Raw genomic sequence first — 24,666 nt, 5'->3', positions numbered from 1 at the left:
CCGCTCCCTCCATCGCTCACTCTCCCCCACCCTCACTCACTTTCACCAGGCTGAGGCAAGGGGTTGAGGTGCAGGAGGGAGTGAGGGCTCAGGCTGAGGGTGTGGGCACCAGGGGGGGCCAGAAATGAGGGGTTCAGGGTGTGGGAGGGGGCTCCATGATGGGGCAGGGAGTTGATGTGTGGGAGGGGGTGAGGGCTCCGGCTGGCGGTGTGGGCTTAGAAGTGGGGCCAGGGATGAGGGCTTTGGGGTGCAGGAGGGGCTCAGGGCTGGGGCAGGTGGGTTGGGGTGGGGGAGAGGGTGGGGGTGTGGGCTCTGGGAGGGAGTTTGGGTGCGGGAGTGGGCTCAGGACTGGGGTAGAGGGTTGGAGTGTGGCAGAGAGTGAGGTGTGCGGGCTCTGGCAGGGTGGCACTTACCTCAGGCGGCTCCCAGAAGCAGCAGCATGTCCCCACTCCGGCTCCTAGGTGGAGACACAGCCAGGTGGCTCTGCGTGCTGTCCACACCTGCAGGTGACGCCCCCGCAGCTCCCATAGGCTGCAGTTCCCGGCCAATGGGAACTGCGGAGCCCTCACTTGGGGCAGGGGCAACTCACAGAGCCCCCATGGCCACCCCTGTGCCTAGGAGCCAGACATGCTGGCTGCTTCCAGGAGCCATGCGGAGCCCGGGCAGCTAGGGAACCTGCCTTAGCCCCACTGCGCCACCCACTGTACTTTTAGAGGCCCGATCAGTGGTGCTGACCAGAGCTGCCCGGGTCCCTTTTCTACTTGGCATTCCAGTCGAAAACCAGACACCTGGCAACCCTACCAGTGACTCACTCAGGGAGCCTAAGGCTGGGGGTGGAAATTGCCAGCCTACAGAGGAAAAGAGTGGGGCTCTCAGAGCCCGAAGTGGGGTGCTTGTTTTGCCAGTAGCAGTGGGCACAGACGAGGCTCCCTCCAGGCAGTAGTGATTCGCCCTGTACCTCTTGGGTAAATCCATCAGTGCCACATTCTTCCTCCCGCACTCTTTGTAGAGCCCAGAGTTGTCTCTGGGGTGGGGGGAGCCAGCCCCCTCCAAACAAGGCAGAATATTGGCTGCTCAACACCCTGATGCTCATAAATAGAGTGTCTGACTCCACCCTCCACTACACAGGCATCCCCACAGCCTCGTCCCAGCAGGCACTGGGCTCTGCGGGACCCTAGGATGTTGCCAAGTCCTGGTAAGGGATCTGGAGGGCCTGGCCCTGGGACATTACACAGACCTTTCCCACCTCCCAGGTACAACCTGCAGTCTTTGGAAAGTGAGGTCCCATTAGCTGACAGTAACTTCCTTCTGGGAAACCCTGCCTTCTGGAGGTGGCCTTACTTGGGTTGCCAAAACACACGCTCAAGCCCCTCCCACCAAATCCCACCCCTTAGCCCAAGTCACACCCCTCCCTTCCAGATGGCACCCTGAGGGAATTCCCTCTTGGCTGCTGGGACACTGGGAAAATCCGGACTCCAGTCTCTGTCCCCGCCCCCTCTCCTGGATCCCCTCTCTTCTTCAGCACTCTGCCACACAAGTTTCTAGTCCGAACCCTTGTATGTCTGTGCAATAAAGATTGAAGAACACATGTTGCTTGCTGCAAGCTGTCTCTGTTATAACGTGTGTTTAGTTTATGGGAGGGTTACTGTGAACACAGCGGAATAGTCAACAGCCAGTCTAACCAACATTTGTGTTCTGTGGGGTGAGGAGGAGATGGAGGGAGAGGACTGTATGTGTGTGGGGCAGGGGATGACAGGGAGAGGGGCTGTGGAGGGGACAGGACATGGGCCTGGGTGGTAGGCAAGCCTTGGATTGGCTGTGTGAGGGAGTCTGTATTTTACTAAAAAAGAAAAGGAGTACTTGTGGCACCTTAGAGACTAACAAATTTATCTGAGCAGAAGCTTTCGTGAGCTACAGCTCACTTCATCGGATGAATTCAGTGGAAAATACAGTGGGGAGATTTATATGAACATGAAACAATGGGTGTTACCATACACACTGTAATGAGAGTGATCACTTAAGGTGAGCTATTACCAGCAAGAGAGTAGGGGGGAAAAAACCTTTTGTGGTGATAATCAAGGTGGGCCATTTCCAGCAGTTGACAAGAACGTCTGAGGAACAGTGGGGGTGAGGGGGTGGTGGTGGGGGCAAATAAACATGGGGAAATAGTTTTACTTTGTGTAATGACCCATCCACTCCCAGTCTCTGTTCAAGCCTAAGTTAATTGTATCCACTTTGCAAATTAATTCCAATTCAGCAGTCTCTCGTTGGAGTCTGTTTTTGAAGTTTTTTTGTTGAAGAATTGCAACTTTCCCCCCCCGCTCTCCTGCTGGTAATAGCTCACCTTAAGTGATCACTCTCGTTATAGTGTGTATGGTAACACCCATTGTTTCATGTTCTCTATGTATATAAATCTCCCCACTGTATTTTCCACTGAATGCATCCAATGAAGTGAGCTGTAGCTCACGAAAGCACATGCTCAAATAAATTTGTTAGTCTCTAAGGTGCCACAAGTACTCTTTTTCTTTTTGAGAATACAGACTAACACGGCTGCTACTCTGAAACCTGTCATTATGCAAGGCACTGAATTTAGCCATATGGAGTGGAAATCTATCAACTTCATGAAAAAACTCGTACTGATACAGATAGACATCATCTTCCTTTCCAAATGCAAACAGATGGACATCATACCAAAAGGACTGAAGGTAAAAAATCCATTACAATCTACATACCACACAGACTATGCTGACAGCTTGTGCCACACGCTCTCAGAGAAACTGCGGAACCACCTGATCAACATCCTCTACAGCAAACAGGGAAAGATTAAGAATGAGCTCTCAAAACTGGATATTCTCATAAAAAACCAACCTTCCACACAAACTTCCTCGTGGCTGGACTTTACAAAAACTAGACAAGCCATTTACAACACACACTTTGCTTCTCTACAAAAGAAAAAGGACACTAAACTTTCTAAACTACTACATGCTACAAGGGGCCACAACACTGGTTCCCTTAACCCACCCAGCAATATTGTTAATCTATCCAACTATACTCTTAGCCCAGCAGAAGAATCTGTCCTATCTTGGGGCCTCTCCTTCTGCCCCTCCACCTCCATGAATATGATACAGTTCTGTGGTGACCTAGAATCCTATTTTCGACGTCTCCGACTCAAGGAATATTTCCAACACACCTCTGAACAACATACTAACCCACAGAGATCTTCCTACCAAGACTACATAAAGAAGGATTCTAGGTGGACTCCTCCTGAAGGTCGAAACAATAGACTGGACTGCATATGAGAGTGCTTCCGCCGACATGCATGGGCTGAAATTGTGGAAAAGCAGCATCACTTGCCCCATAACCTCAGCCGTGCAGAACACAATGCCATCCACAGCCTCAGAAACAACTCTGACATCATAATCAAAAAGGCTGACAAAGGAGGTGCTGTCGTCATCATGAATAGGTCGGAATATGAAGAAGAGGCTGCTAGGCAGCTCTCCAACACCACTTTCTACAAGCCATTACCCTCTGATCCCACTGAGAGTTACCAAAAGAAACTACACCATTTGCTCAAGAAACTCCCTGAAAAAGCACAAGAACAAATCCGCACAGACACACCCCAGGAACCCCGACCTGGGGTATTCTATCTGCTACCCAAGATCCATAAACCTGGGAATCCTGGATGCCCCATCATCTCAGGCATTGGCACCCTGACAGCAGGATTGTCTGGCTATGTAGACTCCCTTCTCAGGCCCTATGCTACCAGCACTCCCAGCTATCTTCGAGACACCACTGACTTCCTGAAAAAACTACAATCCATTGGTGATATTCCTGAAAATACCATCCTGGCCAGTATGGATGTAGAGGCCATCTACACCAACATTCCACACAAAGATGGACTACAAGCCATCAGGAACAGTATCCCCAATAATGTCACAGCAAACCTGGTAGCTGAACTTTGTGACTTTGTCCTCACCCATAACTATTTCACATTTGGGGACAATGTATACCTTCAAATCAGCAGCACTGCTATGGGTACCTGCATGGCCCCACAGTATGCCAATATTTTTATGGCTGATTTAGAACAACGCTTCCTCGGCTCTCGTCTCCTAATGCCCCTACTCTACTTGAGCTACACTGATGACATCTTCATCATCTGGACCCATGGAAAAGAAGCCCTTGAGGAATTCCACCATGATTTCAACAATTTCCATCCCACCATCAACCTCAGCCTGGACCAGTCCACATAAGAGATCCACTTCCTGGACAATACGGTGCTAATAAGTGATGGTCACATAAACACCACCCTATACCGGAAACCTACTGACCACTATGCCTATCTACATGCCTCCAGCTTTCATCCAGACCACACCACATGATCCATTGTCTACAGCCAAGCTCTACGATACAACCGCATTTGCTCCAACCCCTCAGACAGTGACAAACACCTACAGGATCTCTATCAAGCATTCTTACAACTATAATACCCACCTGCTGAAGTGAAGAAACAGATTGACAGAGCCAGAAGAGTACCCAGAAGTCACCTACTACAGGACAGGCCCAACAAAGAAAATAACAGAACGCCACTAGCCATCACCTTCAGCTCCCAACTAAAACCTCTCCAACGCATCATCAAGGATCTACAACCTATCCTGAAGGATGACCCATCACTCTCACAGATCTTGGGACACAGGCCAGTCCTTGCTTACAGAAAGCCTCCCAACCTGACACAGATACTCACCAGCAACCACACACCACACAACAGAACCACTAACCCAGGAACCTATCCTTGCAACAAAGCCTGTTGCCAACTGTGTCTACATATCTATTCAGGGGACACCATCATAGGGCCTAATCACATCAGCCACACCATCAGAGACTCGTTCACCTGCACATCTACTAATGTGATATATGCCATCACGTGCCAGCAATGCCCCTCTGCCATGTACATTGGTCAAACTGGACAATTGCTACGTAAAAGAATAAATGGACACAAATCAGACGTCAAGAATTATAACTTTCAAAAACCAGTTGGAGAACACTTCAGTCTCTCTGGTCACTCAATTACAGACCTAAAAGTTGTAATTCTTCAACAAAAAAACTTCAAAAACAGACTCCAACAAGAGACTGCTGAATTGGAATTAATTTGTAAACTGGATATAATTAACTTAGGCTTGCATAGAGACTGGGAGTGGATGGGTCATTACACAAAGTAAAACTATTTTCCCATATTTATTCCTCCCCACCCCACCCCCCACTGTTCCTCAGATGTTCTTGTCAACTGCTGGAAATGGCCCACCTTGATTATCACTACAGAAGGTTCACCCCCTCCCCCCTGCTGGTAATAGCTCACTTTAAGTGATCACTCTTGTTACAGTGTGTATGGTAACACTCATTGTTTCATGTTCTCTATGTATATAAATCTCCCCACTGTATTTTCCACTGAATGCATCCGATGAAGTGAGCTGTAGCTCACAAAAGCTTATGCTCAAATAAATTTGTTAGTCTCTAAGGTGCCACAAGTACTCCTTTTCTTTTTGTGAATATAAACTAACATGGCTGCTACTCTGAAACCTGTATTTTACTAGTCTTTGCAGGAGGGGAGGCAAGTATCTACTTCCTGATCTCAGGGCAGATGAATGTGGTGTCTCCAAAGAGGCATAGTACAGAGGTTTGGAACTGAAAGCACAAGGACTGTGAGAAAAAAGAACTATCTGCGCTGGCAGCGTTGCCAACGTGTGGGTTCAGGACAATTCCTAGATCCCCAGGTTGCAAAAGTTTGCAGGAGAGCAAGGAGAACACCACGGCATGGGGATTGCTGACTGCAGGCTGATTTGGGTGGCGAGAGGTGGCCCGCGTTGGCCTTGCGTTCAGCCCACTCTGCAGTGTCTAAGGAGGTTGTGATCTACCCGCCATTGTGGTAATTCACTCAGGCAGAAATGACCTGGCCCTTATTCCCATGTGTCCCTCCTACAATGTATGAGAGCAGCTGCGGACGGCATCAGAGATTTGCGCCCAGGAGCTGTGATACTTTTCTCTGATTTGGCTGTGCCCAGGCAGCCTCAACACAGCCTTCTTCCAGCAAGGCCCCAACAGGCCCTGTCAACACCCTGCCCACCCCACACTTGCTGAAATGTGCCAGCTCTTCCCCTCCTCTCACCACCCAGTCATGCCCCCACCCTGGATTCCATCGAACACTATTAAAGGACAAAACAAAAAGGTTGCCCAGGCCACTCGCCCGCTCTTCCTCTCGAGTGGGCAATGGCCGACAGGAATCACTGCCTGTTTGGTACAGGAGTGTTCGTGCTGTAAGGACATAGGGGGGTTGTGACAGGGCTGTGACTGTGATCTGAGGGAAGATGCATGTTTTCCACCCCCTCCTGTGTGAGGAAAGGAAAGGGGTGCATGTCCAGGATGCACCATGTCAGTGCAGAAGTGCCTGGGTTATGGTGGTTGCTGGACATCGGTCTTTGATTCCAAAGGATCCTGCCAGTTGTGTGATGGAACATGAGAGGATGCTAATGCTTTAATGATGGTTAGGTGAGGGTGTCCTGGCAGTACACATAAGGGAGCTGTACAAGGCTGTGAAGTACTTCTGAAATTGAACCTGTGGGGACACTTTCTGGGGCCGTGGCTAAGTGTGTGAGTGTATTCTGGACTTTACAATGCCAAGCAGGCCTGCCTACTGCCTCCACTGGCCCTCCTAATCCCCTGCCTGCACCTGAAGTGTACCCGCAGCATCCCCCCAGCTACTGCCCACTCCAGGGGAACACAGAGAAGGTGGGGCAGGCAGCCTCTTGGGGTTTTCTATTTCCCTTTTGCCCTTGACTAGTGTCTGATGGAGTCCTGTGGGTGAGTGAACAGGCTGTGAAAGGAGGGGAAGAGTTTGTATATTTCAACAATGGTGTAGCTGGCAGTGTGAAGGTGTGTGCATTAACAGGTCTGAAAGCGGGCAGTTAAGGTTGTCTGGGTGACCTTAACGCTTTTCGGACATTTGAGTTTTGCTCAGCATTCAGGACGACCAACCACTAAGCAAACAGAACTCTGTGCTAAGGTCATTTTCTGCCACTGAATTTCAGATCAGACCCATACGTCAAGCAAGACACCTGTTGCCTCCACCTATACTCAGACAAGCTGTGTCACTTCCGCAGCATGTTTTGCTGCCTAGAGAGAAATTAGTGAGCATTGACATGGCCCAGAACATCACTCAGGGGATGTCCTCTCCAGAGCTGGGCAAACTAGAGGAAAGGAAAGCAAGGTGCTGTCAGAGCCCCAGGAAGGGGGGTTCTTTTGCCTAGGAGAGATCTCCTGAGCATCCTATGGATCTTGGGGTGGTCTCCAGCACTCAGTGCATAGCTGCTGTGTTCACCACCCCTCATTAGCACAGCTAATGTAGCAGTTATATAGAGGCCCAGCAGGGGTCCATGCAGCTTGATGCAGCATTAGCTCCAGCTCAGAGATCCTTGGGGGCAGCAACAGAGCTGCTAAGAGGCTGCTCTCCACCCCATACTGCTAGCTCAGCCCTGACCTTGGTATCCACGGGAGCCTCCACCTCCCAGAGAAACTTCTCCTGGGTTGGAGGAAGGTGGGAAGATGCCACCAAACTGGCACTGCTCCCCACAGGTGACCTCCAGGGTTGCTCCCCCCGGGTGGCCCCCCAGGGCTGATCCCCCTAGATCTGGGTCTCCTCTACTAAGGAAGCAGAGAGGCAGATCCAGCCTTGGCAGTCCGTATTGTCTGTACATCTAGGTACTGGCGGCACACACCTCTCTCAGCCAGCATGAGTGCTGCAGCTACTCTGGTATCTAGTGTCCATGCACTCCTGCCCGTGGTGGGTGGGTGGATATTGCTCTGCATTACACCCATGCCACTGGAGCTTTGTCATGAGTGGCTCACACGGCATTCCCCAGGGGGTGCTGTGTGTCACACAGATCTTCCCAGACTCTCCAGGGAGCTGGTAACCAGGGAGACCATGTCACTGTAACCTCTTCTCCCTCAGCAAGCCAAGCCACTGGAAAGAGAAAGGTTCCCTACCTCCACAAGCCAAGAGGGCAGCCACCCCATCCCTGCCCCTCTGCCTGGCCCAAGGGGCTGAAAATGCTGCAGGCAGCTAGACTCTGGCTCTCCGGCCATTATTCATATTCCTACAGCCTTGCCTCTCCCTTTCTTTCTCTCCCAACAGGCCACTAGCAAAGACCAGCAGCGGCTGTTCTGCCAGGCAATGGACGTGACACTGTAGCAACCCAACGTCCAGACCACGATGGCTGGTTGGTGGCCTCAGCATGAGCTGAGCGAATGGGTCTCAGACCAGGTCCTAGCGGTCTCATGAGAGCTGGCACCAGCTAGACCCCCTGGCTGAGAGTCACCAAGGAGTGACTGTGATGTGAAGAGCGAGCTCCCCTCTCACTGGAGCAGTGATGCACACTGATGGGGCAATGTGGGAGGATGCTTACCCTGCAGTCACCCATGCAGTCCCTGTTCTATGGACAAACATATCCCCATGGCTGGCAATCCAAGGCCTTTCCCAGCATAACCTTTACTTGACTCCAAAAGCGCTCTACCGAGAGAGCTCTCCATGCATCAGGAGAAGGACTCTGCTGAGAGCCAAGCTGGGGTGCCCTTGTAGGACAGGGTCACCCCACATCTCAGGAGAACACAGCCCATCTCAGCCACATCTCCTCAGCTCCTCAGATGGGCACAAAGGCATTTCAGGAGCCAGGCCCCAGCTTAGTTTGCACTGGGTATGCTAATTCTGCAAGGAAGGGCTTTGATGTGCCCCTAACCAATGTGGGATTGGGAACAGGGAGCCTTGCATGGGCTACAATTTGTCATCAGAAACCAGTAAGCCCCACAGAGGTCAATGGGCTTTGGACTAGGCCCTTCAAGAAAGACAGCATTTTCCCAGCTGTCTCTGATCAGGAGCATGAATTGTGACTCTGTCTACAGCAGCATCTATTCGCTGAACACTCCCAAAGTTGGCTCTTCTGCCACATTGGATCCTCTGGTGGGACCCTCAGTCCAGACAGGGGTCCAGGCACTGAGATTTCAAGCACTGCATCTGCTAACCCAGCTCAATGCAGGTTCTGTGCTTACACGCCTGGTGTCTAGCAGAGCCCTCCTGGCTGCTGAGGGAGGGCAGCTGGTGTTAGCCAGTGAAGTTAGGCCCTGTGCACATAGTATAGCAGGACAGATCTCCCTCCCCCGCCCTTCACAAAGTCTCTCTACACTCACATTATGCAGACACTTAGCTTTTGTATTTATACTCTTACACCCAACTCTGGCATTTATATTCTGCCTCCCTAAATTCCCCCTGCAAAACTGAGCACCTTGGTCCCATTACCTCCCTCTCCTGAACTGTTGTGCCTCGCACCAGTACACTTGCAATGCAATGCTCCCCAGAGGCAGCTGCATTTCAGTGGTGGACAAAGGCAAAGAAATAAACACCTCTTCATGTCCCCAGAGGCAGTCTGTAACACGCCCTGGGGTTCACATCCCCAGAAGCTGTCTGTAACATACCATGCACCAATTCTTCCCGGCAAAAGGCACTATGTACCAATACAGGGGATCGGATGTTATTGGTATTAATTACTATAGTACATAGGAAGAAACCACAATCTATGTTGGTGCAGATCGTGTGTGTGTGCGTGCGTGTGGTCTCCCTGGCCCTGTGTCTTCGTGCTGAAAGGAGCAAAACTGGTGCTGCCAGTTATTTCCTTCTCTTCACAGCTCCTTTTCTTCCTTCATTAGACATTTTGATTCACTTTCTCCAACCCCCATCAGCTCTGTCACCAAATCTGGGTCCAGAGGCTAAATTTCAATAGCACATTTCAATTTAGTCACAAAAAAAATCCTGAAGACTGAAGGAAGAGCCCAAATCTCAGCAGTGACACCGTACGGAAAAATTGTCAATGAAGGAGGGAGCAAGGAGGGATGGTGCAGATGCCAGATCAAAGAGTGAAAGGGGTAGAGAAGGGAAAAGTAAGAAAAGGGAAAAAATGAAGGAAAGCAAAAATGAAGGGATAGTAATTCTGGGGAATTCAGAGTGCTTTGCTGTTTATGAGACATCATTTGTGCCCCAGATTTTTGTTTCAGAGTGTTATTGTGATGGGAAATACTCGGGGATGATGGACAGGACTTAGTGTTGCAGGGAAAGGGTTTGTAAAACTATTCTAGGAAAGGTTTGATTGGTATTTTAAATTTAAGGCGGGAAAGGGGTGCAAGCAGAAATCTTGTCCTTATGGGTCAAGCCTAGTTCAGCTGAGCTCCTTCCAGTGCTGAGTGCTAAGAAAACACTCGATAGATAGACAGATAGACAGATAGATTAGATTAGATTAGATTAGAGAATGTAGCCACCTTCTGCTACACTACAAATTTATTATTTTATTTTCAGGACTAAACTACAAGGGTGAATTTTGACATCTTTCGATCTAATCTCTTTGGGCCTGATTCTGATCCTCTTAGTAGCATTGCCCTCAGTAATTCCTACTGATTGTAAAGGGGTTATTCCTGAGGAGAGGGGCTACTCAGTGTGAAAAAGGGAACTGGTTTCTGGCCCTTTCAATATCACATGCTTTGGTTTGTGACTCAAAAATGCAACTAGCGTAAGATTTCTCAATCTGGTGCGCTCTTACTCACATGAGTAACTCTGCCACAGTCATGTGAGTAAATGCTCGTTGTTATGTATAAGGGTTGCACAATCTAACCTGCACTGTTTATATCTCTGGCTGGCAAAACTGACAGCACAATTTGCCCAGCCCAGGCACAAATCTATTTACCCCGTCTTTATTATGCTGGTGAAATGAATGAATGATATTTCACTAGAGTTTCGCAAAAAGAATTAGCCAAAGCAAACAGGAAAGAAGAATTTTGCCCAGCTCCCTGTATGCTGTATACATCTTTCTCTTCCAATTATTTTATTAGGTCCTATTCAAAGCTTCTTAAAGTGATATTAAAACAGCAGCAAAACAGTTTCCCTTCAAAAAAAGTAAATATTTAATGAATGAAATTGACATTGATGCATTTTTAATATTGGCACAATTAAATCTGCCAGATGATTAAGTATTAATAACTCTTAATAAGTGCAATCAACTTGCCTTCAAATAGAATGAATTCAGGAGTGGAGCAATGCAATGAGTGTTGCCATCAGCCTGCAATGGGATAGACAACAGCGATTGGGGGCGGCCAATTTGTTCTGTTTGTTTAGCAATCTTTAAACTTCCTTTATGTGTAATGTATTTACTCTCCTGTGTAAAGCGGGGAGATCACATGCACTCACACAAATTATCTTTTGGCATTTTAGAAAAGTTGCTGATGTAAAATTTAAAATATCCAACTAACGCCGTTTAGATACTAGCCATTTATGTCCCTTTCCTATCAGCTGTCTGCATTTAGAATATTTACCATTTCAAACCAACTCAGCACTCTCCTCCGGGTTGCGGGGGGTGGGAGGGTGGTTTGCAGGAATCTATCTATCTATCCTGAAATGTCTGGTAGAAGTTCTGAATGCACACACATGAGCTAGCTCCACTCCAAAACTTAAAAAGTAAAGAGGGATGACATTTTAATGAGATGAGTGTCTCAAATTAAAATGCATTTTTTCAGTATGATATTTAAAGTTGCACAAGTCTGATTATTCTTCTGGACTGGGGAAGGGTAACAGTAACAGACCTGAGAACTAGAGAGTTAAAATGGCCAGACAGTTGCCAGCTGCGGAACAATCATCCATCTATCATGTTAAAGACCAAGTTTCATTTTGGCTTCCTAGAAACTCCAGAGAATACCTCTTGCTACCTGCATCCTGGAGTCTCATTTTATGTCTTGGAAACCATTCTGTTCTTTCCATCTGGGAGAGATCTAACCTCCCATGTACCAGTTCTGTGCTTCCCCGACTGTTTCAGTCATCTGGTGCCTCTACCTGAACTGGGGCTCAGCATTATATAAACCCCTTATCTCAGGAATCCTACCTGGGAAATATTGGAAATCAAGGAGTAATGAACTCACGCATGCTACAGGGTATTAACTCCTAATTCTGCAAAGGAGAAAGCAATCAGGATTACAAGGCCTCTGGTTTGTATTTAGCAGGGGAGCTTTTCAGAACAGCCATCCGAGGAAAAGTTGCAAAGGCATGGGATGATTTTATTATTGTAGATCTTTCAGGAGGGGCAGTTTTGGGGATGGGGGACAGTGATCTAAGCTCCCACCTGGTCAGGTTGTTCTGAAATTTACCAGCTTTCATTACCTCTCTCCCTTGAAAAGAATCCCTCTGAGGAGCAGAGAATATTCCATGACACATTTAAAGCTAAACCAAGATTTTGAAACATAAGTAGGGAATCCGTTATCAAGCAGAGTCGGATTTGGATCCTCTGCTTTTTACAAATCAAGAGGGAGTACCTTACTTCTTTATTCCTTTTAAAAATACAAAACAGAGTATTTGTTAAGGACCTAGCTGGGATGGATGAGGAACATTTATTGTATTACAAATCAGAGCATTTACCTAGAGGCAAACTGAGTCTGCTTCCCTCGCCTAGCTCTTTGGCTGCTGCTACTCAATTGGTTTACCCCTTTGCTTTTTGCATGCTACTACTTTCACAACAGTTGCAAGAAGTCACCCAACAGGTAATCCTTTCCAGGACTGTTTCCCCCCGACTTTCGACATTCAGCGAGGTTACCAGCTGCCAGCCGATGACAGACACCATTTTTCCCTGCAAAATGTTGTTCCTCAACTGCAGTATAAGCCCAGCCATAAACACCCCATTATTATTATTTAAAGGGATCAAGAGGTTTTATTCTCTATTTTGAAGTGATTTTCTCTCCAGCTAGAAACCAAACCGAAAAGCTGCCCCCCCATGGGCACGAAAATATTGATTTCTAAACACAAACTCAATTTTTTGGCACTAATTTAAATCACTAGACAAAGAGGGAGAGGTAGGCAACTCCCAGTGCCTGTCCCCCATCCATGCTTGAACCAGACCACTCCTGGCAAATGTGGCAAAGCCAGCAGTTACCGATGGCACACATGGGGCTCAGCCCCACAAGGACGGGGGGAGGGGGAAATGTATAACCAGGCACCCTGCTCTTCATCTGACCCAACTTTACCCTCTCCATGGCTCAGAGTCCTGCGATCTGGGGGCAGCTGCAGAGGGGCTGGGTGGGTGACTGGAGAGTGTCTGGGTGCAGGTGCGGATGCTGGGGGCCAGATCCTCTCCCCCTTGCACACACGGGGCCTGGGGAGCTGGTGGGCTTTGGGGGCTGGGTGCACAGTGCAGGTGGGGGAGCTGGGGCAGTTGAAGCAGGGCTGGGTGGGTAATCTGGGGGGGTGTGGGGGCTGGGTGCATGGTGCAGGCGGGGAGCTGGGGCCGGGCCCCACTCCCCCCAGCAGCCGGCCCTTTGTTGCTCCGGGCCGGGGCCCGGGGGCGCCCCTACCTTTGTGCATGCCGGTGAACCTGTCCTTCAGCACCGTGAGCTCGTAGATCTTGCCGAACTCCTCGAAGAGGGGCTTGAGGTCCCCCTCCTCCAGGTTGCGCGGGATCTGCCCCACGAACAGCTTGATGGCATCGTGGTCCTTCATGGCGATGCCGGCCGGGCCGGGGCTCAGCCCGTTCATCCTGGCGGCGCTGTCCGCGGTGCTGAGCGCGGCGCCGCCGCTGCCCGTGGCCATGCTCCCGCGGCCGGCCGCGCTCCTGCTCCGCGCGCGGGGCCGCCTCTGCGCGCCCCTCCGCGCCCCGCTCGCGCCTGCCCCCCGGCCGGATGACGTCAGCCGGCTAGCCCGCCACGAGACGCAAGGGTTTAGCATAATGAGGCAGCGGGAGCCAATCAGAGGGGGCAGCCGGCAGCGGGACAGGGGCTGGGAGACAACCTCTCTCCCCGCCCCCTGCCAGCCCCGCTCCCCCGCGCACGGGGCTGGGGGTGCCCGGGGCGCGGCGGGGAGGGGGCTGCGGAGCGGCAGGGCGGGGTGGGCTGCACCAGCCTGCTCCGTGGGACTGGCACCGGGCGCCGGAGCCGCTCCGAGAGCAAAGGGAGCTACTATTGCCGCAGATGCATGAGCGGCTCAGCTGGGCGGGCGGGAGCCGGGGCAGAGGCCGGAGGATCAGGGCTGACTGCCCTGCAAACCAAGAGTTGGGGGAGCTGGGCAGAGGGTAAATGCCAAGGCGGTGGGAGGGGAGCGGTGCCAGCCCTGTGCGTGCTGGCCCCAGGAGCAGACACCAGGGGCCGGAGCAAGGTGCAGCACCCAGCACCACGCACACCCCTTGGACTCAGCCAAGCTGCCAGCCTCTTTCCTCCCCGGTAGGGCATTTGTTGTGTTTTGACAGCTGGCAGCAGAAGAGCATAGGTGTAGGGGTGCGCGGGAGGGTGCTGCTGCACCCTTGGCTAGAAGTGGTTTCCATCACCTACAGGGCACAGTTTGGTTCAGTAGCTATCAGCACCCCGGCTACGCAGATTGTTCCAGCACCCCTGCAGAAGGGGAGGCTTTGTGCAATCAGAAGAAGGATCTCTCCAGCTGCTCATGAACTGACAACTTTAGGGTCTGCCAGACAGAAACATTTGCCTTTTAACAAGGGGTATAAGGGGACAGAATGCAACAGAAATATCTAATAAAATCCCACCCTCTCTCATCAGATGTGTTAAGGTTAGGTGTCTGTCCAATATCAGATTAGATAGATTAGATAGAGGTGGTGTATGGGGATAGATAGATTAGTTTAGATCTTCCATTGATTTCAGTGGAATTTAGACATTTAAATACCTGTGTGGACCTGGGCCTATGTTGTTTTTAACATAAATACACTGGTCAGGAGCAGAATGGGAGCTGTTATGACAAATATTATGTTAAACAAGCTGGGGTAGAAGCCTAGCAAGCTGGCTATGCAGTGAGGCACTTTGGATTTCAGCACACTCTTTATAGTCTCATCCAGTAGCCTGGAGGAACTGAAAGGTCAGTTGAAAGGGAACATGTAACTGGGGAGCTCCCTGGGCCTGTAAAAAGCTCTCAACCCAGGAGGGAGCTTTGGGGGGAACCTGGGCTCCTCTTGCATCCCCAGGGGCAGGGCCCTCAGAGCCTAATGCCAGGGCTCTGCATATGGGGGTAGAGGGAGATGGGATCTCAGATCACACTTCCCCCTGAGTTCACACTGCCCTGAATGGAGGATGATGGGGAGGGAGATTGGATTTGTCTAACAGTGTGGAGGGGAAGCACCCTCATCCTGCAAAATGAGATCTCAGAGCTCAGGCCCTCCCCCCACTCCCAGTGGGGGCAAACACAGTGGGAGTGAGATGCCATTTGCTTAATTCCCATCCCTTCAACCTCTCCAGCTTGTGCTCAGTACACCATGGGCACTGGAGGAGATGCCCATATTTCCCAGCTCAGGCCTAGCCAGTCCCTCTCTTGGTAGCAATGTGCAGCACCATTGGCTGTGCATGGTCTTCCCAGGCTGTGGGAAGCTGAGGTGGGAGGAGGCCTCATGTGGAAAGGAGCCACATTTATCCTCCTGTGACGAAGTGGGGTTTTATTCATCTTGTCATGTTGCATGTGAGTCTTACTGTCCTATACTAATACTGTGTGTACCTTAGTTTCCCTGTGTACTGCACCAATACTTGGGTGGTGGGAATTGGGTGTGTGTGATTTTTGCTGATGCCCTCAGGGCAGGTGAGGCTGCCCAGCTGTTTGCACCTATGTCACCTGTGACCCAGGAGGGGGGATGTGACTAGGTGACACCTTTTGCCCCGGAAGAGAGACAAAGAGAAGGAGGAGGAACAACAAGGGGGGTGTTGGAGGTTGGTTGCTGGAAGCTGGCAGTCTGGTGGGGAGACTGGAAGAGGGGAAGTCCAGGGCGTCTGATGATGCACTTGGCTGAAAGTCACTGATTTCTGTGATACCAAGCTCTGTTCTACACTGTGTTCCTGTTGAATAATAAACCTTCTGTTTTACCAGCTGGCTGAGAGTCACGTCTGTCTGCAGAGTTGGGGTGCAGGACCCTCTGGCTTCCCCAGGAGCCCCACCTGGGCAGACTCGCTGTGGGAAGCGTACGGTGTGGATGGGGATGCTGAATGCTCCGAGGTCAGACCCAGGAAGGTCGAAGCTGTGTAAGCTTCTTGCCCTGGTGACAGTGTGCTCAGAGAGAGGAGGCTCCCCCAGAGTCCTGACTGGCTTCATACAGAGTAGTTCCAGAGCATTGACGCGGTAACTCCGTGACACCCACCATCCCCCGCACACTGCCAAATAACCGCAGCCGCCTGGGTGTATGATGAAATGGCTGCTCCAAAGGGGCCTCCAGACATGTGGTTGTTCACCTACCAGATGCTCCACAGGGGAATGTTTAAACCCCTCATACTCCCTCTGCACAAACCAGCCAGCCATGAGTGTGAGAGCTGCCTCCCCCGCCCCCCTCAGCATCCCCCGCAGCCCAGACCAGCAGCCCTTGGCTGCAGAGAGAGGAAGTGAGCTGAAAGGCCTGGAGAGCAGTGTGGTAGCTGGAGGAACACCAGCACCTGAAGGCCAATCTCCAGACCCCACCTGGAGGCTCAAATGGGCACTGCTGTGACGGGCAAGAACAAGATCATGGGAGACAATGGGCCAGCTGGGAGGAGCAACACCGCCAGCCTCTTTGGCCTGTGGGAGGTGTTTGAAAAGAACCCAGGAACTGCCCAGCACCACTATAATCAGCATCAGGGGGGTCTCCGCTGGCCCCCTTGTCAGTCCAAGTGGAGAGGCCAAGGGCTGAGTGAGCTGTGCAGTGTGAACTCCCTTCTGTTTTTCTGGGCTGGTCCCTTGAAGTACCTCGATGGGGCAGGGTGAGAGGCATTGCTGCTGCTCCTACTCCACTGTGGCTTTGGTATATAGAAAACTCTGAGCTGCAGGGGCCGTCATTCCAGCCCATCCCCCCCAGTGGGAGTTTCGCCGTTGACTTCAGTAGGGCCAGGATTTCACCCATCATTTGTAGTGATTCATGTGCATTTACTCCAAGACAACATGTATGTTAAGGGAGGGAATGGACAGCTGTCGATATAAGCCATATGGGTGACACAAGAACATAAGAATAAGAACATAAGAATGGCTATACTGGGTCAGACCAAAGGTCCATCCAGCCCAGTGTCCTGTCTACCGACAGAGGCCAATGCCAGGTGTCCCAGAGGGAGTGAACTAAACAGGTAATGATCTAGTGATCTCCTTCCTGCCATCCATCTCCACCCTCTGACAAACAGAGGCTAGGGACACCATTCCTTACCCATCCTGGCTAATAGCCATTAGCCAGACTTAACCTCCATGAATTTATCCAGTTCTCTTTTAAACCCTGTTATAGTCCTCGTCTTCACAACCTCCTTAGGCAAGGAGTTCCACAGATTGACTGTGCGCTGAGTGAAGAAGAACTTCCTTTTATTTGTTTTAAACCTGCTACCCATTAATTTCATTTGATGGCCCCTAGTTCTTATATTATGGGAACATGTAAATAACTTTTCCTTATTCACTTTCTCCACACCACTCATGATTTTATATACCTCTATCATAACCCCCCTAGTCTCCTCTTTTCCAAGCTGAAAAGTCCTAGCCTCTTTAATCTCTCCTCATATGGGACCCGTTCCAAACCCCTAATCATTTTAGTTGCCCTTTTCTGAACCTTTTCTAATGCCAGTATATCTTTTTTCAGATGAGGGGACCACATCTGTATGCAGTATTCAAGATGTGGGCGTACCATGGATTTATATAAGGGCAATAAGATATTCTCCGTCTTATTCTCTATCCCTTTCTTAGTGATTCCTAACATCCCGTTTGCTTTTTTGACTGCAGCTGCACATTGCGTGGACATCTTCAGAGAACTATCCACAATGACTCCAAGATCTTTCTCCTGATTAGTTGCAGCTAAATTAGCCCCCATCATATTGTATGTATAGTTGGGGTTATTTTTTCCAATGTGCATTACTTTACATTTATCCACGTTAAATTTCATTTGCCATTTTTTTGCCCAATCACTTAGTTTTGTGAAATCTTTTTGAAGTTCTTCACAGTCTGCTTTGGTCTTAACGATCTTGAGCAGTTTAGTATCATCTGCAAACTTTGCCACCTCACTGTTTACCCCTTTCTCCAGATCATTTATGAATAATTTGAGTAGGATTGGTCCTAGGACTGACCCTTGGGGAACACCACTAGTTACCCCTCTCCATTCTGAAAATTTACCATTTATTCCTAACTTTTGTTCCCTGTCTTTTAACCAGTTATCAATCCATGAGAGGATCTTCCCTCTTATCCCATGACAACTTAATTTACATAAGAGCCTTTGGTGAGGGACCTTGTCAAAGGCTTTCTGGAAATCTAAGTACACCGTGTCCACTGGATCCCCCTTGTCCACATGTTTGTTGATCCCCTCAAAGAACTCTAATAGATTAGTAGGACATGATCTCCCTTTACAGAAACCATGCTGACTTTTGCGCAACAATTTATGCTCTTCTATGTGTCTGACAAGTTTATTCTTTACTGTTGTTTCAACTAATTTGCCCGGTACTGATGTTAGACTTACCGGTCTGTAATTGCCAGGATCACCTATAGAGCCCTTCTTAAATATTGGCGTTACATTAGCTATCTTCCAGTCATTGGGTACAGTAGCTGATTTAAAGGACAGGTTACAAACCATAGTTAATAGTTCCGCAATTTCACATTTGAGTTCTTTCAGAACTCTTGGGTGAATGCCATCTGGTCCCGGGGACTTGTTACTGTTAAATTTCTCAATTAATTCCAAAACCTCCTCTAGTGACACTTCAATCTGTGACAATTCCTCAGATTTGTCACCTACAAAAGACGGCTCAGGTTTGGGAATCTCCCTAACATCCTCAGCTGTGAAGACTGAAGCAAAGAATTCATTTAGTTTCTCCGCAATGACTTTATCATCTTTAAGTGCTCCTTTTGTATCTCGATTGTCCAGGGGCCCCACTGGTTGTTTAGCAGACTTCCTGCTTCTGATGTACTTAAAAAACATTTTGTTATTACCTTTTGAGTTTTTGGCTAACTGTTCACTGCTCACTGACACTGCTCACTGCATCCATTTCTGGAACAGAGCATGGCAGCTCTCTGACAGCGCCCAGCAATGCTAGAGCCACGTTTGAAGGTAGAAGGTGGACAAGAATCCCATATCGAACTGAGGCATCAGAGGGAATTTCATTGGATAGAGCAGAATGACCCAGGGTCAGATTTAGCCAGAACATTAGGTTCAACACCCCTGCTCTCTCGCTGTCTCTCTCTTGCTGCCTCTCTCCCCGTTCCCGCTTAGGACTGATTTTCTATTCTCTCACTCCTTTCACCCATGCAAAGTGTGTATAGAGTGGGTGCAGGGTTGCAATCATTGTGTGAAGGACACAAGATGCAGGATAACAGGGAATTATGCACCCCAATTATATACCTGTCTTCAGAAGCAACCCCAGAGGTCACATCCCTCCCCATCACAAGAGGTAGGGACACAGAGTCAGCCCTGACTCAGCAGGGAGAGCGCCTCTTGGTGAATCATGCACAGCATCTACAAGTTCCTTCGGGATTTCCCATTAAGTAGTGACCTAGTTCAACCCTGCTTAAATCTGAGATCACAACCCAGATTGGGAAAGGAGGCCTGCTGCATGGTGGTTTGCATTCCTCCATACTATCACTGCTTGCTGATTTATGCCAGCTATGGATCTGGCCCAGCCTGTCTAGCAACAAAAGCTACTGCCTGTGTACCACCAAACCAGCTTCTTTCCATATGTGAGGACATGTGTCCTGTGCCTTTAAAATGGTAGCAGGAAGCCAGGGTGCTGGGGAAGATGCTATGCAGAAGCTCTACAGAGAGGCAAGGAGAGAGCCAGAATAGCTTTAGGGGTAACGCTATCTCCCAAGTTCCTTGTTCAGTGCTAGAGGAAAGTGACTCTCTCCTGGATCTCCCCCCGTGTCATATGATGCCATGGGCAGGACAGCTCTGCATCATGGAGACCATGTGCACAGGTCCCAGTGATTTCCAAGAAACTTTGCATATTGTTATTGTAATGGACCCAGAATACACAGGGCACACTCATCTTAATGCCCTCTGAAGGGGTAAGAGGACAGCTCTGGCAGGTTGAGAGACAGATGCTGGTTCTACATGCTTAATATTAGAACCCAGCATGGCTCTCATGGGAGGGGAGGGCAGGTGAACATATGGAATGCATCTCAGGGGAATTTTGTTTGTACAGCACCTAGCACAACGAGGGCCTGTCTTGCTTGGACCTTAAGCATAACTGCAATTCAACGGTTAATAATAACAACACAAAGAGACTTGCACATACCTGTATATACACAAAACCACACCCAGATAGACACAATGTTATCTCATTGGTTCCTTGTGCTCCCCCATCTGTCTGTCTGTCTCCACCTGCTGTCTCTTGTCTTATACTTACAATATATATTGTAGTTCTTGAGGGATGGGGCTGCCTTTTTGTTCCGTGTCTGTACAGTGCCTATGCCTGGTCCATGACTGAGGTTGCTAGGCCACAACTACAATAATGATAACAGACACACCTCATCAGGTGTGAGCACACACACACACACTTCCCTCCTGTCCTGAACCATCTCCAAGGCAAGTTGTGACTCTGGATTCCTTCCCTCCCGGCCGGGTTCACATGCCACTTTTCTATCAGATTCCAGATTCACACAGCCTCGTAAAATGAACTGTAGCATGGGGAATGCAATCATGACATCTCCTATTAGTCTAAAAGAGAGGACAAAAACACAGGAGATTTCCAGACCTCAAAGAAGTTGCAGGAGGTCTCCAGGGCCATACAATCTTCATCTTTTTCCATGCTTCTAATAAAAGACATCATAATTACTACACTGGGGTCTCTGGCAGTTTTCTTGCCACTTACATAATGAAAGTCTATTTTATTTAATACATCCAGAGCTCAGCAGCCCGGGTGATCACTGGAGCTGTTTCCAACACACTCTTCAAAGACTCGCACTGGCATTTTCCCAAATGGGCTCAATTTTTCAGCAATTTTGCAACGAGCCACCTAGCAACCCACCCAGGGCAGGGATTTCCCACAGGTGGGAGACGCAGTGCCAGAAAGGGAGCATTACCACCATGGGGTGGAATCTTGGCAGATCATCCAGTACATGAGTCAGTGCTGGAATGGGGTGCCGCCAAGGCTAACTGAAGATGCTGCAAATGGACAGAAGATGGTTTTTCCACAGTATGCATCCGATGAAGTGAGCTGTAGCTCACGAAAGCTTATGCTCAAATAAATTGGTTAGTCTCTAAGGTGCCACAAGTACTCCTTTTCTTTTTGCGAATACAGACTAACATGGCTGTTACTCTGAAACCGGACAGAAGATGGTGCTCTTCCATCTCAGTCAGGACTGATGCAGTACCCCAGGAGAGCGTGAGGAGGCACTGAGCAGCTGGAGGGCCCATTTTACAGGAGGTTCTGAACGTCAAAGGAATATGGGAATTGCCAGACTTGGTCAGACCGAGGTCCAGCCAGTATCCTCTCTCCAACACTGCCCAGCAGCAGGTGCTTTCCAGGAAGATGCAAGAACCATGCAGTCCCCCACATAGACCATCCTGCTCTCTCATAGTTGGAGATCACCTTAAGCCCTATAAATGGTCAAATGCTTTTTGAATTTTGCTAAATTCTTGAACTCAAAAACTTCCTGTGGCAGTGAGTTCAGCAGTCTAGCCAGTAGTTCTTAAAGAGCCCATGGCCCCCATTATACAAGGCAGGCTGTCATCCCCAGATTCCAGCCTGGTTTGTAGCATTCTGCCTCCTTAAATTCCCTCTGCAGATCCCCCAGGATATGGGATTCTTCACTGCGTCTCATAAACCGTTGTTTAGTGGCGCTGGGTGCTGATAAGCAGCCGTCCTCAGTGGAGGCTGCATTTCAATGGTGGGCTTATGAAAGGTGCTCTGTGGGGGAAAGAGCAACACTATTGTTCCAAATCCTCCTGCCTTAGGTTTGAGTGATCTGAATTGACAAGTGTCTGCAGGAGAAAAGCTCCCTGGGAAACTGGCAGGTTATGGGTCTGGACCATGGCTTAACGCTGCTCTAGGGAGGCTGGAGGGGACGGCCAGCAGGCAAAAGCCCCAGCCCGTTTTTTTTTTCTTTTTTGTCTGGGATCTGGTGATGGGTTACAGCATCTTGCTCCTCCATGGCATGAGTTCAAATCCATCCCAGGCTAGTGCTGACCTAATTACTGTCTGCTGGCTATTCTTGGGGCAGTCTCTCCAGAGGTCCCAGCTTTCTCCTAACTGGTGGCCCTCTATTCATCTCAAATTAGCCCAGCCCATCAACTTAACCTAAAATGAGTCACTCAGCCCTTACCAGGGCTTGCCCTCATCCCCTACCAGGCTGTCAGATTCCTGCAGAGCAGCTAGCATGGGTCTGCTGTCACCCCTCCCCCCCCAGGCCTTTCTCCTTCCCCAGCTCTTGCCATTCTCCTTCCTTTCTAGCTGGGCTTGTTTTCCTGATTGGTCCCAGCTGTGGTGCGTACCTCCATGATGGGCAGCTCTAGCAGCTGTGATGGGTGTTTTCAGCCTGTATGCGGGGGAGATTCTCCCTTCTGCCAGTGCTCAGCATGGGGTTTGTAAACCCCGTCCCCCAGCCGATGCCCATTGAGTGGCCTGTGTGAAATGCACTGAGGATCTCAGCTAGTCAGCTACACCACAGACAATACCTCCATCCCGGGGGCTGGTCAGCCCCTTCCCCTGGCAGCCTCAGCAGAAGTACCAAGGACTGCATAGACCCTACTCCCCTCTCAGGCTGAGAGGCCATCTTGCCAGATTGGGGCGGAGGCGGCAGGCCGTGGAAGGAGACCTTACTCTGCTGGTGCCCACGCTGGACCCATTGCGTATCCAAACCCAGTACTACCGGGCCACCGAGCTCCAAAGACACTTATTGAAAGAGAAGGAGTGTAAGACGCTTCTCAAGTCACTGATGGTCTTTAGAGGGAGCCGCCTATGAATTCTGCAAGCATACAGGCCCCCAGCGCATGAATGCAGCCGGCCACACTCAGCCCTGCTGTAACTCTAGTGAAGCCAATGGCACTATCCCTCGGGCAGATTTGGCCCAGTGAGTGGAGAGACATGAGGGCACAGCCCAGCACAGAAGGGCTGACTGACTCACTGCCACCGAGTGTGTCTGTAGTCTGTTTCTAATAAGGACCGCAAACTCCTTAGGAGACACAGAAGTATTATGAGATGGGAAAACCACATGGGGAGACAGGAAGAAATCCCAGATGTCCTGTATCACCCCTGCCATGCTGCCTCCTGACAAACTCTGAGGCCTAGATCCTCATTGACATCAATTGAGTTAGGTGCCTAAATAGCTTTGAGGACCTGGGGCTAAACTTGTCCCCTCTATATGCTGGCCACATGGCCACATCTCCATTGTTGGTGGGACAGAGTCCATGTGGGAAATGACTCTGTAGATCTACCTGGGTGTGTACAGAGGGGAGAGGGGGATGCCAGTCATGGCTGGACAGTATGTGCTGCCCAGAGAAATAGCAGCCAACAAAGCTTAGGAAAGTGGGTCAGAAATTTCCTGTGGGAAAATGCCATTTTGTCAAAATCCAAACGTCCCCTGGGAAAGCCTCGATTTTGACAAAATTTTGCTTTTTCTCTTCAAAGCACCTTTTGTTTCCAAACTGGTTTGAGGTTTGAGTCTGATCTAAGTGATGTGAGAGAGACAAGAACCACTTGTAATCTCAGTGGACCATGCTGAGTTTCTCAAAACAGAACCTTCTCATGGACCCAAAATGGAATTTTTTCGAAAATGTCCCGGGAAATGCTGACATTCTTGGGTTTCGTTTAGAAATAAAACCAAACAGCAAGAGATCCCATGACTTCAAAGCAGAACATCCCCGTCCCGCCAAGCTCCGGTGCCTCGTCTCTTCCCCCAGATCAGCCCCCTCGGATCCTCCCCACCTGAGCCTATTGCCTGTCTGCTCCTTGCTGCAGCTTCTAGCCCTGCTCGGGGAGCCCTTTTCACGCGTGCTCTGTGGTGACGGCCTGCACAATCCTCACAGGAGGGGGCGGGATGGGCTGTCCTGGGGGACGGGTGCATCCCAGGCGGCTTGCGTGGTTAATTGGGACAGTGCCAGGGTGGTGGTTGCCATCTCGGCCAGCACCCCGGAGACTTCTAGAGCTAAACGCATGAGCAGCCACAGCTTGAGCTGAAACCCCCCAGGGCTTCCTGGATAGGGCTATAAAAGACTCACCTGGCCTGTGGACAGGGCACAAAGGGAGCCACCTGACACCAGTTTCTTTCCCCTTATCTGTTGCTTCAGCGTTTTCTCTTTACCGGTCCTGTCTGTTGACCCCCTTTTCTCTCCTCTCCCCCCACCCCCCGATGACCCTCCATCTCTCCCCCCCCCATTCCCTCCTTAACCTCTTTTCCTGTGACATCTCTCTTTTCCCCCTTCCTCCCCACCCTCTCGCCTCCTTCAAGGCCTGGAGCAGCTTCTCCAGGAACAGTCCCCTCCGCACTGGGCAGCGGCCAGGGCTGAGAGCAGGAGCATCCATGGGGCCCTGCCCCCATCCCAGCAAAGCCCCTGTTGCCCCGGCCCTGGAGCTGTGCTGTGCCAGCTCTGGCTGGGCTCAGACCTCACACAAAGGCTGTGAGGGAGAAGCAGGAGGTGGAGCCCACTAGTAAGGAGCAGCAGGCTGGCACCCACCACCAGGGCTTGG

At 50.1% G+C, this 24,666-nt stretch overlaps 1 protein-coding gene across 19 annotated transcripts in view; it reads right to left on the bottom strand.

Moving 5' to 3' along the window:
- Nucleotides 1-13,674, bottom strand: part of CELF6 (CUGBP Elav-like family member 6) — a 238,190-nt gene extending 224,516 nt beyond the window's left edge. For all 19 annotated transcript variants that reach the window (XR_013636416.1, XR_013636417.1, XM_073363131.2 and 16 more), the window contains exon 1: nt 13,423-13,674. Coding sequence is in view for 17 of the 19 variants with exons in the window: in XM_073363131.2 (XP_073219232.1) it covers nt 13,423-13,657 (235 nt within the window). In the remaining 2 variants the exon portion in view is untranslated. The remainder of the gene's footprint in view (nt 1-13,422) is intronic.
- Nucleotides 13,675-24,666: the final 10,992 nt, after the last annotated feature.

This window comes from Lepidochelys kempii, chromosome 10 (assembly GCF_965140285.1).
Source record: "Lepidochelys kempii isolate rLepKem1 chromosome 10, rLepKem1.hap1, whole genome shotgun sequence".
In the NCBI taxonomy this organism is placed as follows: Eukaryota; Metazoa; Chordata; order Testudines; family Cheloniidae; genus Lepidochelys; species Lepidochelys kempii.
Note: the sequence above shows the minus strand (reverse complement) of the source record. Positions and strands in the feature narration are given on the sequence as shown.